General features: G+C 30.5%; 1 protein-coding gene across 1 annotated transcript in view; it reads left to right on the top strand.

The window, feature by feature from the left end:
* Window positions 1-15,203, top strand: part of Cwc27 (CWC27 spliceosome associated cyclophilin) — a 225,010-nt gene that overhangs the window by 7,395 nt on the left and 202,412 nt on the right. The window contains exons 2-7 of the mRNA XM_027951600.2: window positions 1,690-1,786; window positions 5,402-5,514; window positions 7,806-7,949; window positions 10,086-10,184; window positions 10,811-10,914; window positions 12,807-12,876. Of these exons, the coding sequence (XP_027807401.1) occupies window positions 1,690-1,786; window positions 5,402-5,514; window positions 7,806-7,949; window positions 10,086-10,184; window positions 10,811-10,914; window positions 12,807-12,876 (627 nt within the window). The remainder of the gene's footprint in view (window positions 1-1,689; window positions 1,787-5,401; window positions 5,515-7,805; window positions 7,950-10,085; window positions 10,185-10,810; window positions 10,915-12,806; window positions 12,877-15,203) is intronic.

Genomic DNA, 15,203 nt, shown 5'->3' with positions numbered 1-15,203 from the left:
AAACTTTTGGCTTAAATTCTATATTCTTTATAGTCTGAACTTTTGGCTTAAATCATTCACTGTGAAATCTTGGATAAAGATATTCTGAGTTTCTGGTTTGTTCATCAGTAACACGGGATTAATAATACCTACCTTGTAGGTTAGAATTTAATGGAATAAAGTATCCAAAATGTCTGGCATAGAAGCTGACATGGGAGACATTTTAACAAATGTTCCCTGTTTGGTACTAAATGGATTAAGAAAATTGTGCATGTTTGCATTTCTAATTCTTTTATATTTCCTTAGCAGTTAAGGAAACTATTTAAAAATCTACCTCAGTGCAGATATTTTCATTTCTCCCATTCTCGTGGTCACTGAAGAGTAGTTGTAGCAGAACTATGTAGCTTGTAGAAGCCCAGAAAGATTTAATGAATCCATCAATGTTATAAAAATTCATGACAGCATTATCTGAACTTTTGAAATAGAAATTGAAGGGTAGTTGTAGCAAAAAAATGTACTGAATAGAAAGAGGTGATTGAAATGCTTTTCTTTTTTAAAAAATATTTTTTAAATTGTAAATGGATACAAAATGTGTATTTACTTATTTCCATGTGATGCTGAGGATCAAACTGAGTGCCTCACACATGCAAGGCAAGTGCTGTGCCACTGAGCTACAGCCCCAGTCCTGAAATGCTCTTCTTGCTTTGCTAACTCAGCTTTCTTAACTTGGGCAGTTTGCAACTCTTAGGCATCCCTACAAGGCAGGGGCATGGACTTAATTGAATGATTTGTATGCTTCCTCCATTTCCAAAAAAAATGTTTTTGTGAAAACTAATGTAGGAGTTGTAGGGGAAAAAAAGAAGTATGGCTTCTATCAATGATAGTGACTTTCTCTGAGAATCAGTTATTTTTAAAATAGTGCACACTGCATATACTTTATTTGTAAGAACTTTCTAAATTATTGTGGTGGCCACAATCTTGACATTGATCAAGTTTGGTGTACTTGGGGCAAAAAACGGAAAAGATGGATGCCATAGTGTTCAAACTTAGGGTTTAACATTCCTCCTCCTCTTCCTCCTCCTCCTCTTCTTCTTCTTTTTGTTATTTGTGGTTATTAGTAAGTCAGGTATAAACTGTTGCCTCCTGCATACTCAGTAGGGGTTCTGGTTGTTTCCCAAGAAGTAATCACTGCCATGAGCAAGTGGAAAGGAAGCTAGCAAAGGCTTCTATTTACTTTTAAAACATATCATTTTAGTCTGAATCAGAATTAGATTAAGAATATTATTCCATAAATTATGAGTAGCAAATGAAAAAGTAGAGTGACAGTGTAATTATAAAATTATAATGTCATAATTTAATGAATCTGCATTTAAATTTCTTAATACACCAATTTTATTGGAAGTGATGATGAGAAACAATTATAAAAAGTTTGATTATCATCTTTAAATAATTAAGTTCTTTTCTGTGATTAAAAAATGGTATATATCATTTTTTCTTAAATCCTAAACTATTTCTGAAAATGATATATTGAGAGATCTAAATGTATAATAATTTACAGTGCATATTTGAAATTTTGTTTAGTATAAAAACAAAAGTCAAGCAGTTTCTAATGTTCTGAAATCAGAAAATCATTGGTGAATGCTTCAAGTTGAATAGTGATTCAACTCATTATCAAAATGTTAATATAATGATATAATATTCTTTCTGCAGGTTTTATTGAAAACTACAGCTGGAGATATTGACATAGAGTTGTGGTCAAAAGAAGCACCTAAAGCGTGCAGAAATTTCATTCAGCTTTGTTTGGAAGGTAATTATAATTCTTGAGAAATCATAGTTAATTTAAAAATAAACTGTAGTGTATTTTTCACAACATTGAAGATTGGTGTTGGATAGTGGTAATGAGTAGTGCGTGTTGATATGAGTGATATGGTCTTGAGCTATGTGTCAGAAAATAGAGAGGGGAGATAACGCTTTCTCCAAAATAAACCTATATGGTTTTAACAAAAATTTATTTTAGCAAATAATACTTTGATCATTTTTTTCTTTCTTTAATATTCTAAATACAGATATTTCCTAAGATTGTCTCTAGTTCTATTGTCTTCACTCTTCTGTTATTACTTTCATGCAAATGGCTGTTACAACTAGAACTCCAGCCATTTCTTCCCTTCTTAGCACCAGTATGGAATTACTTAGTGGACTTTTCTTCTGGAACCTTCCAATGTCAGCTACAACTAAACTAATGTAAGACTAAATTTATCAAATTTTTTTTCCCCAGATTGCCTTGACTTTCACCTTCCTAACTGCAGTTGCCTATTATCTGGTCTTCCTGACTTTCATCTTTAATTTCTTTTTCTTCTATTTAATCTTCTAATATTTGAATTCTCAGGCAGTTTGGCTTTCTAGCTTTCTAATTTTATTTCTCATTGCATTAACCATTTGGTTTCAGCTATTACCTTTATTTCCTGAATATTTCCTTCTCACTTTCATTTTCCTTACACTTTCATGAATATCCTCATACTGGTTTTCCTTTGTTGTTGTTGTTGTTTAAGAGTGTTTTCTCTTTTCATTTTTTAGTACCTAGCTTTTAATATCTGTTCAAAATTCCAGTTTTTCCGTAGTCTTGGCATTCACTAATGTTATTATCAATGTCTATTTTTTTTTAAGATTTGAATCATAAGGTGATGACTTTTCTTTTAAAAATGTTACAGAAATTTACATTCACTTGAGTGTTTTTTACTTCACAATATTTTCTTATCAAACATTTCTAACATTTTTAGAATGTCTTGTTGGGTTTTAGAATACATTGCATATGGTTTTGAATATCTTTAGTGGGGGCAAATCATAGTCCTCCTAAGTTATATATGATTTTTAGAGAAAATATGTTTTAAAGTATCAGAAAATAGCATTTTGGGCCAGAAACAAGATGTAAAAAGAGAATCCATAGTATCTAGTATTATGGGATAGTGAGAACTCTCCAAATAGATAAATACCAGGAGAAGATTTAAGAAATAAAATTAAAACAAAAAAGACAAAGAGAGAGAGAAGAGAAAGAAGATGTCTGCAAAAACCATTATTAATAATTGTTATGGCAGGCAGGAAGGAAATAGAGTCAGACAGGTAGTTTAGTTAGAGAGGCCCCAAATAACTGTCAACAAAGCTAAGAAGCACATGAGACACAAAAAAGTCAGACTTGCTTCTGGTAAGAAGTTTTGAAGAATAAAAAGCTCAAATTTTACAGGAGGAGAGTTAAATTACAAAAACATTAGAAAGAATGAATGGTAAATTGCAAATCATATCCAGGTAAATGGAAGAAACAGAAAATATCTGGATATAAAATAACAATGAAGAAAAATAATGAGGTTGGTAAGTTGGATGATGAGGAAGCTCAATTATGGCAACCAAAAAAATCATTCTCAATTTATAAGAATACAAGAAGAAAGAAAAAAGAATAGAAAAATAGTAAGAAAAATAATCAGAGTAATTCTCCTAATTTAGCAGATAAAAGATTGAATTGTTATTGGAAAGGCTAACAAGAAGGCTGACAAGAATGATTTGAAAAAGATACTCACAAATGAGTAAAGTCAAGGTTTTAAAAATATAATTCAGAAAACCCCAGTTAGATTCTTTCAAGTCTTTGATTCCTTGATCTTATAACACTCAAATCAATACTACATATATATATATACTACATATATATATATACTACATATATATATACTACATATATATATACTACATACATATATATACTACATATATATACTACATATATATATATATACTACATATATATATATATATATATATATATATATATAGGGAGAGAGAGAGAGAGAGAGCGCATTGTTTAATGTAAAATAGTTAAAGGGAAGATCACAGCCTTTCCAAAAACAAAAGATCTACTATTATACAAACTAAATCTTGGATTTTAGGTCTTTGTAGTATAGTTAGGTGAACATTTATGATGAGTGTAATTTTTAATAAATTGTCAGGTCAAAAATGTATTATAATGAATACCTTTTATAATTTCATTAGTTATCTGAAGTGCGAGGAAGGAATAAAATTAATTCATGCCCATAATATTTATGCCAATATTTTGCCTTGTCTCTTCATGATATATCCTTCAGTTATTTTTATCCTCTATTTCCATTAACAGTAGTTTATTCATTCTTTAGAAGTGAAAAATATAAATGTGTACATTAACATGCCACAAGTTATAAAAGTTTTTTTAATTAAACTAAAATATATGTTTAAAAAAATACTGGAGAGGCTAAAGTAAATAGGGCAGACTCATCACAAATGAACTTTAGATATAAAAAAGTTATCAGTGACAACAATATGCAAAATTAAACACAAAACACAATTCTATTAGAAAAAATACAGAAAGCTGATATTAAAATGCAAATATAAATTCCTGTATGTATTTGGACTGGAAATGTAAATTAGTCAAGACATATCATAAAACCATTGGACAGCCAGAAATAAAAACTGTAATGAGAAATAGTAGAATTACAGTGGAAACATAGGAACTCTGTTTCGTATTTGAGATTCATTTAACTTTGTTTTTTCAATAGTAGATAGCATTCAGGAGGATATTATGAGTATATGTGATGAACTAATAAAGCTTCTTTATTCAAAAAACTTATGAATATGATGCATAAATATAAGAGTAAAATAAACTGAAAACTGCAAAATCTATATAACACATGGTTTGCTTCCGGAACAACTTTAAATTCATAGTTCAACAGCAATTATTAATAAGTTATAGGGAAGTAGAAATAGTAGATATAAAAAATTTGTGGAAATTGGAAATGCCAACCATGATATAACACAAAATTATGGTGTAAAGATTCTAGAAAATTTATACTCATTTATATATGATGTTATAAAATTTTATGCATTCCACAAGAATATGATTGGGAAAATTATAAAGAAAACCTTAAAAGAAAAAGCTGACATCATGAAAGACTTCATAGGAAGTAAGGAAAAAGAATAGGATGGCATAATTTAAAATTTGAAGACATAGGTTAACAACGACCTCTTTCGTCTCCCCCTTCCCTCCGCTGTAATATATATATGGGTCTTAAATATCCTGCTTTTTAAATGTGTTGACTTGGGACAATAGCGTGTTTGCACATGAGCTCTATTTCTCTGATTTTTATTCTGAAAACAATAATCCAGAGATTGAGAGAATCTTGGAAATAAAAACAAAACAACCACTACCCAAGGTTTCTGTTGAAGCATGTGCTGTTTTGAAAGTAAATACTTTATAAGAAGTAGAGAAAAAAACAGTTTTGATTTGGAAACCTATTTAACATTCTTGAAAATAAATCTTGTGATTCTGGTGACATATTAATTCTGATAACCATAGATAACACTTAATTTTAGAAATTGATAAATTATTTAAAAACTTTTTTTTCAGCTTATTATGACAACACCATTTTTCATAGAGTTGTACCTGGTTTTATAGTCCAAGGGGGAGATCCTACCGGCACAGGGACTGGCGGAGAGTCTATCTATGGAGCCCCATTCAAAGTAAGACTGAATTACTATTATCATTATTATTTTGCAAGTCAGCTTGGATTGTTTAACTGAAAATGATTGTGCTCCACAAGAAGAAAAATCATTTCACATTAGTATACAAAACCAACTGTCATTTAGAATTATACAAGGATAAGAGCAACACTTACCCTACCAAATATTCTTTCTAAGTTGTCTTATTGCAAGCGTTTTATGTTAGATTGAGTACAGGTAGAACTAAAGATGGTAGTGAAAATAATGTGATTCATAAAAAAGACCATATAGCATATTTTCTGATGTCTGACTTTTTCTAATCTTTGCATCTCTATAAATATAAAGCATTTTTAGAATATTGCATATGCTATTTTATTTTAAAACAATTTACTTAAATCCTTTGGAATCTTAGAGTTGTTTGCTTAGGCTGCTATAACCAAATACCACACACTGCGTGACTTAAACAACAAAAGTTTATTTCTGATGGTTCTGTGGGGGCTGGGAAGTCCAATTTGGCAATTTGGATCCTGGTGAGGTCTTTCCCTGGTTTGTATTTGGCTTTCCTACTCTGAGGTCTCACATAGGGCAGAGAGAATGAACTTTGGTGTCTTATTCCTCTTCTTGTAAGGACACGAACCCTGTTGGGTTAGGGACTCATCCTTATGACCTCATCTAACCTTTATTGCCTCCTACCAGACCCAAATGTAGTCATATTGGGGATTAGGGCTTCAATGTAAAATTTTTGAGGGAATACAGTTCAGTCTCACTTAGCAAAATTTATTTTCAATTATACACAATAGTCTCTAACACAGAATGCATGCCACAATGGGAAACCACAAGGAGAATAGAAGAAGCAACATAAGAAAGCTTTATAAAAAGGTATATTAGTTAAGAGTAAGTGAGAAATTTCTTAATTTCCAACACAGATCTAAGAAGAAAAAGAATATCATACTAAAGAAATTAAGAGGCCAGGGGAATAGCACATTCGTAGAGTGCTTGCTTAGCATGTGCGAGGTGCTGGGATTGATTCCCAGTATCGCAAAAGAAAACAAAGTAAGGAACAGTAGAGAGTTTAAGTAAAAAGCTAAAAATTGTGTTTGTTATTAGTCTGATGGTACCAACATTAATTCCTTTGGGTGAGTAAAAATTAATAGTTCCTAAATAGGGGAATTTTTAAAGAACTTTGTGTTTGTTCTAATGGGATAGAGTATCTGGAGTCTCCTTTCATCTTTTACTGGATCATAGTCTGATGTATGATTCTTAAGAAAAATAGTTAAAATTTTGCTTTAATTTCTAGATAATGATCTTAGAAAATGTGAATGGTTATTAAAAAAAACTCAGATGTAATTGTTAAGACTATTTTATATTTTACTAAAGTGAAATGTCTCATGGTTTTAGAGCCTACATTCTTGTAGGAAGCATTCCTTTATTCTATTATTTGGTGTAACAGAATAGCTCTTTTTGACAGTTCTTTCCTAACTTGAAATCTTTGTTTTGTTATTTTCAGTTAGGTCATTTTAAACACATTATTCAGAGTTATGATGCATTGAGTTCAGATCTCTTAAGAATTATTCATTACTTCTTTTATGACAAGTATTGATTACATAACATGCTATATAACATATGATTCCAGTATCAGGTCTGGATGCAAATTATGTTAACTCAGAGACTAAGGAATCTGTTAAGTAGTCCTATAAAAACAAGAAAACCACTTTAGAAAGGCTTTTACCTGCTATTTTGAAAACTGGCAAATGAGTTCAGTACCAGGTAAGAGAATATTTAACTTAGGATTGTGTCAAATCACATTAGCACTATCCTGGTAGGTTCTTTGAATCAAAAAAAAAAGAAAAAGAAGAAGAAGAAGAAGAAAGGATTATTTCTTGACATTTAAAAGAGTTTAGGAGGAGCAATAGTTGAAGACTTCACAATGGTTCAAAGCTGAATTCCTTGGAGAAATAATAGGTTTTAAAAGTTTTGATGATTTTGACTATGAAAATAAGGAAATGAATCTTAGAAATCTATTCCCCTTTGAATGAGTTCTTTGCTCTATGTGTACGTATGCAACTTTCCACAAAATAAGCTATATTTATGGCTGAGTATATTTAGAAGACACAGGCTAGTGAATTCAAGTTTAAGAGTACTGAATAGTAAATTTTGGATTTGATTATACTTGAAAATCAGTTAAATAAAACTTTAGCAATTTTTTATTAGACATTATATGGGACCTTGCTGGTTAGCTGCATAATGATTGAATATGAAATGAAGTATCTTGTAACTGAGAACATTCACTGAATTTTTTTTTTATGCTTCAGGATGAATTTCACTCACGGTTGCGTTTTAATCGGAGAGGACTGGTTGCCATGGCAAATGCTGGTCCTCATGATAATGGCAGCCAGTTTTTCTTTACACTGGGTCGAGCAGATGAACTTAATAATAAGCATACCATCTTTGGAAAGGTTTGTGTCCTGTTGTCCTAAACCTGTGATTTGGTTTTTGGTTTTATGTGATTCTTTAGGCTTCTGTGACAGATATGATGAATTTATCTAACAGCTGCCTTCATGAAAATATCCCTTGAATTGATTTATTATTTTAAAAAATGATGGAATATGTTCCTATTATAATGAACTTTAAAAGACTTGTGAATTCTTTATCATGTTTCAAGTCAGTTGTTTGTTATGAATTTAATGTTTTCTGTCCTTAAAAATCATACTAATGGTATCAGCTACCATGCCATTCAGCAATGATGTTTTTTACATTTTTAGAAAGATACTTAGGGGCTGAGGGTGTGACTCAGTGGTAGAGTGCTTAACAAGCATGTGTGTGAAGGGCCTGAGTTCTATCCCCAGCACTGAAAAAAAAAAGTCACATAACACTAGTTTAAAGTTTTCTTTATTAATGGTAATTTTATTAATTCCCTTTAGTTTAAAATAGAAGTTGACATTGAAAGCTTTTATTGGAAATGTTACTTTGGATAGTACTAATTTAATTCTGCTCACATTTAATGCCTTTCAGGGCATATCCTTTCCATAGAATTTTCAATAATTCCCAATAAATAGGGATCCTGAAAGTTTTCTTCTATCTTCTCATAAATATATTCTTATATATTTTAATTTTTAGACCTATTAGATACCTCTAGCTTATCAGCCCCCTGTACTGGTTGAGTAAGAATTGTTTTCTCAGATCCTAGGCAAAACTGGATTTTGTGATGATAAAAGAGGAAAAAACAAACAATACAATTGAAAAACTCATTTTTATATCTTGGGAAATGTTGAATTAAAGGAATCACATTAAAATCATGAAATGTAATTAGTTGTCTTTTTTTTTTTTTTTTTTTTTTTTGGTGCTAGAGATTGAACCCAGGGCCTTATGCATGTGAGGCAAGCAAGCATTCTACCAACTGAGCTATATCCCCAGCCCCTATTGTCTAATTTTTAACACCATGTTTAGAAAATATACATTAGCCTATTCTTTCAAGACACTCCCATCTCAGGTTTTCTAATGACCATAGATTTTTCCTCCATATTATTTTTTACAAAAAAAGAGTGTAATAGAGGCTGGGATTATAGATCAGTGGCAGAACATTTGCCTCACACATGTGAAGCATTGGGTTTGATCCAGCACCACATAAAAATTGAATAAACCAGGCTGGGGTTGTGGCTTAGTGGTAGAGTGCTTGCCTAGCATGTGTGAGGCACTGGATTTGATCCTCAGCACCACATAAAAACATAAATAAATAAAATAAAGGCATTGTGTCTATATACAACTAAAAAAAATTCTTAAAAATAAATAAATAAATAAACAAACAAAATAAAGATATTGTGTCCATGTATAACTAAAAAGCTTTTTAAAAGAGTGTATAATAAAATGATATTTAAGTTACATTTGTACTCTCTTTTACAAATGGTACTATATAATTTATACATTAGTGAAAAAATTTAGCAAAGTGGTTATAAGTTGGAAAAGCCACTACTGTTGACTCTATAACCTCTTTGAGTCTCGGTTTTTTTAAATATAGAAGAAAAATAATGATTGTTATTATTAGTTAGCTGTTTATGTGGATTGACTGAGGTGTCTGCATAATGTTTATCACATTGTTATTACTTACTTAGCCTCTTACTCTAAAAATCTAATTTTGTGTATGATGTTTGAAAAGTTGTCATTCAATAAGATGGTAATTGGCATTACATTTTTAATTTTAGTAAAAGATGGTACTAAGTACATATTGGAAATTTATCAAAAAGCCTAGCAAGAGATTGAACCCATCTGTGCTTTTCTCCCTTAAAATGAAGTCACCTTATTTGCATTATGTTTAATACATATATTCTTATGGAATAATATGAAATTATTTTTTTATGTATGTATGTATATTTTTAATAATATATGGACACAGTACTTTTGTTTTATTTATTTATTTTTATGTGGTGCTAAGGATTAAACCCAGTGCCTCACACATGTTAGGCAAGTGCTCTACCACTGAGCTATAATTCCAGCCTCTGAAATTCTCTTTTAACTATTTACAAAATATTTACAAAAGTCCCTTAATTCAAAGGATAAATAAATATATTTGTAATTACACTTTATATTTATATTAGGTTACAGGGGACACGGTATATAACATGCTGCGACTCACAGAAGTAGACATTGATGATGACGAAAGACCACGTAATCCACACAAAATCAAAAGCTGTGAGGTAGGAGCATGATTATTATGAGATATGGGACTTCAATTGCCATTTAAGAGGAGTTGACTTACTCTGTTTAAACTATTAGATGATGGTTTTGTACTAAATACAATGATTCACTTATGTATTTAGGCACAATTTATGATTTAAGAATTTTTTAAAGTAAAAAAGTAAAGGTTTTGAATTCAAGATGAAACTTTATATGATAGTCCAATGAATGAAAAACTCAACTCATGTTGGAAAGTTGGAGGAGTTAGATTTATTTTAGCCTAAAGAAATGACTTCATAGTTAAAGAGTTATTTTTTATGAAGGGAACAAGGCCCTTAAAAGCATTTGATTTGGAGTCAAATTGTCTGATTTTGTTTCTCTTACTGTGTGTCATTTACATTTTCCTAAGTATTTTTCCTTTTGTGAAATAGAGATAAGAGAGAATATCCTTTACTTAATAGCACATAGGTTTCTTGGAAGAATCCAGTGAGACATATAAGTTTAAGTACTTCAAGTAGTAGATCTATCACTATGCTAATAATATTTATGGGGGGAAATATGGACACTTTTGATGCAATTGAATATTGTGTTTTTTGAGTGAAGTTTAAAAAATAGAATAATGTTTTCAACATATTTCTTTTCATAGGTTTTGTTTAATCCTTTTGATGACATCATTCCAAGGGAAATTAAAAAGCCCAAAAAAGAGAAACCAGAAGAAGAAGTAAAGAAATTGAAACCCAAAGGCACAAAGTAATCATAGTAGAAACATTTTTCTTCAACTGGGAAAAGCAACACTAATTTATTTAGTTTTTCTATTTCCTTTTAAACTAATTGTTGACTAGCAAAGGAAAGACCCGTTTGAACCAGGGAGGTATCATAATATAAGTCTATGGCTTTTTTTAAATGGGCATTTCTTGTATTTAAGTACATTATATAACTTTAACTTAAACTAAAAATGTATCATTTCAGATGTCCACATAAAATCTGTGTTAATAAATACATAAGTGCCTTGCGTTCTCTATACCAATTATTTATATAAATTATTTGAGAAACATTTTTGCTTTCTTTTAAGTTAATATATGCTTACTTAGTATAAAGAATTTGGATAGTATAAAGAATAATATAAAAAATATTTGTAATCTTACTACATGATTGTATAATATCTTTAACTTTTTGACTCCTTTTTTAGATACTCTTAAAAATAATCTTTTTATAAATGTTTTTTTTTAATTTTTTATTGTTGGTTGTTCAAAACATTACAAATTTCTTGATATATCATATTTCACACTTTGATTCAAGTGGGTTATGAACTCCCATTTTTACCCCATATACAGATTGCAGAATCACATCAGTTACACATCCATTGATTTTAAAAATACTATTCTAGATTCATTATTCTAGATTATTTATTGAAGACAGTCTCTCCAAAAGTAAATTTTTTTAAAAAAAGAAATTTCAATAGTTTGTGTTAATATTCTTTACATTATTATCTGTTTTATTAAAGTAGATACTGCAGAATTAAATTTCAACCTACTCCTTTACTGAATTATAACATTCTTTTTAGAGATTTTATTGTACTTAGGAATGTTAGATTCAGACAACTCTATGTTTAATCCCATCAAACACAGTTGATAAGAATTGAAGTTTATTAATCTTTGTAAGCTTCAGTTATCTCATCATGTAAAAATGGTGCTTATCATAACTATAACATCTGGTTGTTAAGAAGATTAAATGGAAAGGTCTATGTGAAGATACCCTATAGGTGTTCAGTACACGTTAGTTTCTTTCCTTGATATCCTACAAAATAAAGTAAACTAAATTGCTTCTATAAACTCTCAGACAGGACTAGGCACTTTAATAAGCAGTTGAGACTTTGTGGCAGTGTAACTTTTTTCATTGCTATATATTGGATTTTCTTTGTTCTTTGATTCTTTTATTTTGACTAATTTATCTCTGGATGAAAGGTCATTGTCGCTATATTTATATATAGTCTTTCAGCACTATAATTACCTTGACAACAATCTCAAAAGGTTTTTTTGTGTGTTTTATAGTGTTTTGTTTTTATTCATAGCATATAATGTTAGGATGATATTGTTGTCATTACTTACATCTAGATTTTAATGTGAAGGATCAGAGTAGAAAAACAGTTTTTTTCTCTCCTTGGACATACATACACAGACAACACACACATATATACATATATATGTATATATAATCTGACAATTTTATATTTCTGATTAATTTTAAAATATTAAGATATATTTTGCCAAATACAAGAATAATTGCTACTTTATAGTGCTCTCAGGTCCGTAGATTTATTAGTTTTTCAGAAATCTTCATTTTGCTACTAGTTTTGATAAACATCAAAAATTTATTTCTGTTATACTTCACTCAGTATATATGGTAATGTTCAGGTTTTTAGTCATTAGTTTTATATATGTAATATCAATGGTCTGAGTCCAAAAGCCTTTACTGAAAATTATAGATGCTTAGGATACTTCTGCTGAAGACTAAATAATATTCTGTTCTTTAAAAAAGTGTATTTTTTCTTGCAGATTCTGTCCTATTACTTTAAAAATAGGATGTTTATGAGTTTTAACTTTTTCTAATTTTCTCTCTTTATTCTTTTCTTTTTTGACTAGAAATTTTAGTTTACTTTCATTTGGAGAAGAAGCTGAGGAAGAAGAGGAGGAAGTAAATCGAGTTAGTCAGGTAATTTCTAATTTGTCCTTTCATCTGAATTACAAAAGAGATCAGAATGTACTTCTTCGTCATTTTTATATCTCCTGCTTCTGCTGTACTTGGAACAGTACGTTTTACATGGTACACACTCAAGTCAATTTACCTTGAATGCTTTGTAAAATAATTGGTGGTCAGTAAAATAACTTTTGAATTGATTTGCCTTCTTAAAATTGTTGAATTTTTTCTTTATTTTTAATATTGGCATTTTTCTATCAGTTAAAACTAGACCTGAAGACTTTTGAATTGTTCAACTTTGTGATTCAGATTTTAATTTCTACTTGTTTGGTTTGCTAGATGATAATGATTATTACTATTTTTATAATGGTCACAGGCCAACTCATTTTCATATCAGTGTTACTTGCATATATTTTGTTTGCTTCATTAATTCTCATCCAAGCCTTTTGAAAGGTGTTATTATTACCTCATTTTAGGTTATAATTTGCTCAAAATCACATAAGTCGTAAGTAGCTGGAAATTGAACTCAGGTCCAACTATAAAATCTGTGTCTTTGTATGTTGTCTCTTGGCCTTTTATTTCACCAATCCTTCCAGGCTTCTAACTGTGGTTTTCTTTTAACCCACTTTTATCACAAAAGGTATTGCTGAAAGGCCTGCAGTCTCTTACCATTGTTTGGATTAGGTTCAGGTATATGTGCCCCAAGAAAATCACCTTCATAGGGATTTTACTCCCAAAGGTTCTGCTATGGCTTCCTTTCTTGAATGTAAATTAGTACTGAGGCCTCAATTCAAAATCGTTATCATAGTAATCATAACTTAGTTACTTCATACTGCCTTAGTTACTTGACATAGTCACCTATTTTTTTACCAACACTAATAATAGCATTGACTTAGAAGTACATTATTATTTTTTTTAATCTTTTTTTTTAATCCTTGTTTTTTCTTCTTTATCTCTGTGCTTCTTTTATTAGTGATCATGGTTTGGGGAGATAAATATTTTTAATGTTGGGCACATTTATACTCCTTGCATTAAAACTAAATTAAAATGGGTATTTCTCTCTCTCTCTCTCTCTCTCTCTCTCTCTCTCTCTCTTTGATACTAGGGATTGAGCCCAGGGGTACTTAACCACTGAGCCACATCCCCAGCCTTTTTTTAAAAGTTTTTTAAAATTTTTTATTTTGAGACAAGGTCTTGCTAAGTTATTAGGGCCTTGCTCAGTTGCTGAGGCTGGCTTTGAACTTGTGATCTGCCTGCCTCAGCCTCTCAAGTCACTGGGATTACAACAAATGTGTATCACCACACCCAGCTCATAAGTTTTGTTAATCTTTACTGTTTCTTTAAGTAATCTGTTAGATACTCTTGATTCAGTTACTACCTCCAGTATACCAACATTCTAAATTCTCGGAGATAAAAGTGGATGTTTTTTTTGAATTCTTATCCATTATTCTAAGCAGCTTTAGGAAATGTCTCCATATTAGATGTCAAAACTAATTTCATTTCCATGAAAATAGGAGATCAGTGGAGAAGAGGAAAGGGATTGAGGGGGAAGGAAGAGGTACAAGAAAAGGGAAAAACTGTGGGATGAATTCTGGCTTAACTTTCGAATGTACATATATGAATATACCACAGTGAATCTCATCATCAAGAAAACCCATAAATAAATAGCAGAAAGATCAGTAGAACAGAGGGAGAGAAACTGGGGGAGGGAGAAGGAAGGGGAAGAGGGAAGCACTGGGGTCTGAATAGGAGGGTTTATATTCCATGATTGTATGATTATGTCAGATTATGTCAAAAAACCCTAATATATGTATAGCTAAAAGGAAATAATTAAAAAATTTAAAAAAACTGAATTTATTTTTACATGAAAACCTTTCCCTAGTCCATATAAATATCATGAATCACTGCCAACTTGATATCTCAGGAATTATCTTCTGTAGATGTCAATGAACTAGTTTTGTATTGTTCATAATTCAAATTTGCATCTTATCAAAATAAAATATTTACTATATGCCATGTTTTTTTAAGTATATATGTGAATGGACAAAACTATGGATGTTAGTTCCTGGAATTACCAGTATTCCTTTATATTGATGTTTTCTGAAGATGTCAAATTGCCTTGCATCCACCCATGCCTTCTCATAGTAGTAACTCCACCCCTGTTTTCCCTTTAGTTAATCTGGAGTATGCACTCTTATCCTTTTTGGTTTTTTTTTAATCTCATTTTTCTGTTTTAAGATTAGCTTCACTATTACCCCATAATTATTTCTACCTCCCTCCTTGTTATGGTTTAGATATTAGGGTATTCCCCAAAAGTTCATGTTGAGACAATGTAAGGTTTA

This window comes from Marmota flaviventris, chromosome 5 (assembly GCF_047511675.1).
Source record: "Marmota flaviventris isolate mMarFla1 chromosome 5, mMarFla1.hap1, whole genome shotgun sequence".
Classification (NCBI taxonomy): domain Eukaryota; kingdom Metazoa; phylum Chordata; class Mammalia; order Rodentia; family Sciuridae; genus Marmota; species Marmota flaviventris.
The sequence above is the reverse complement of the archived record's forward strand: the minus strand, read 5'-3'. Positions and strand labels throughout refer to the sequence as shown.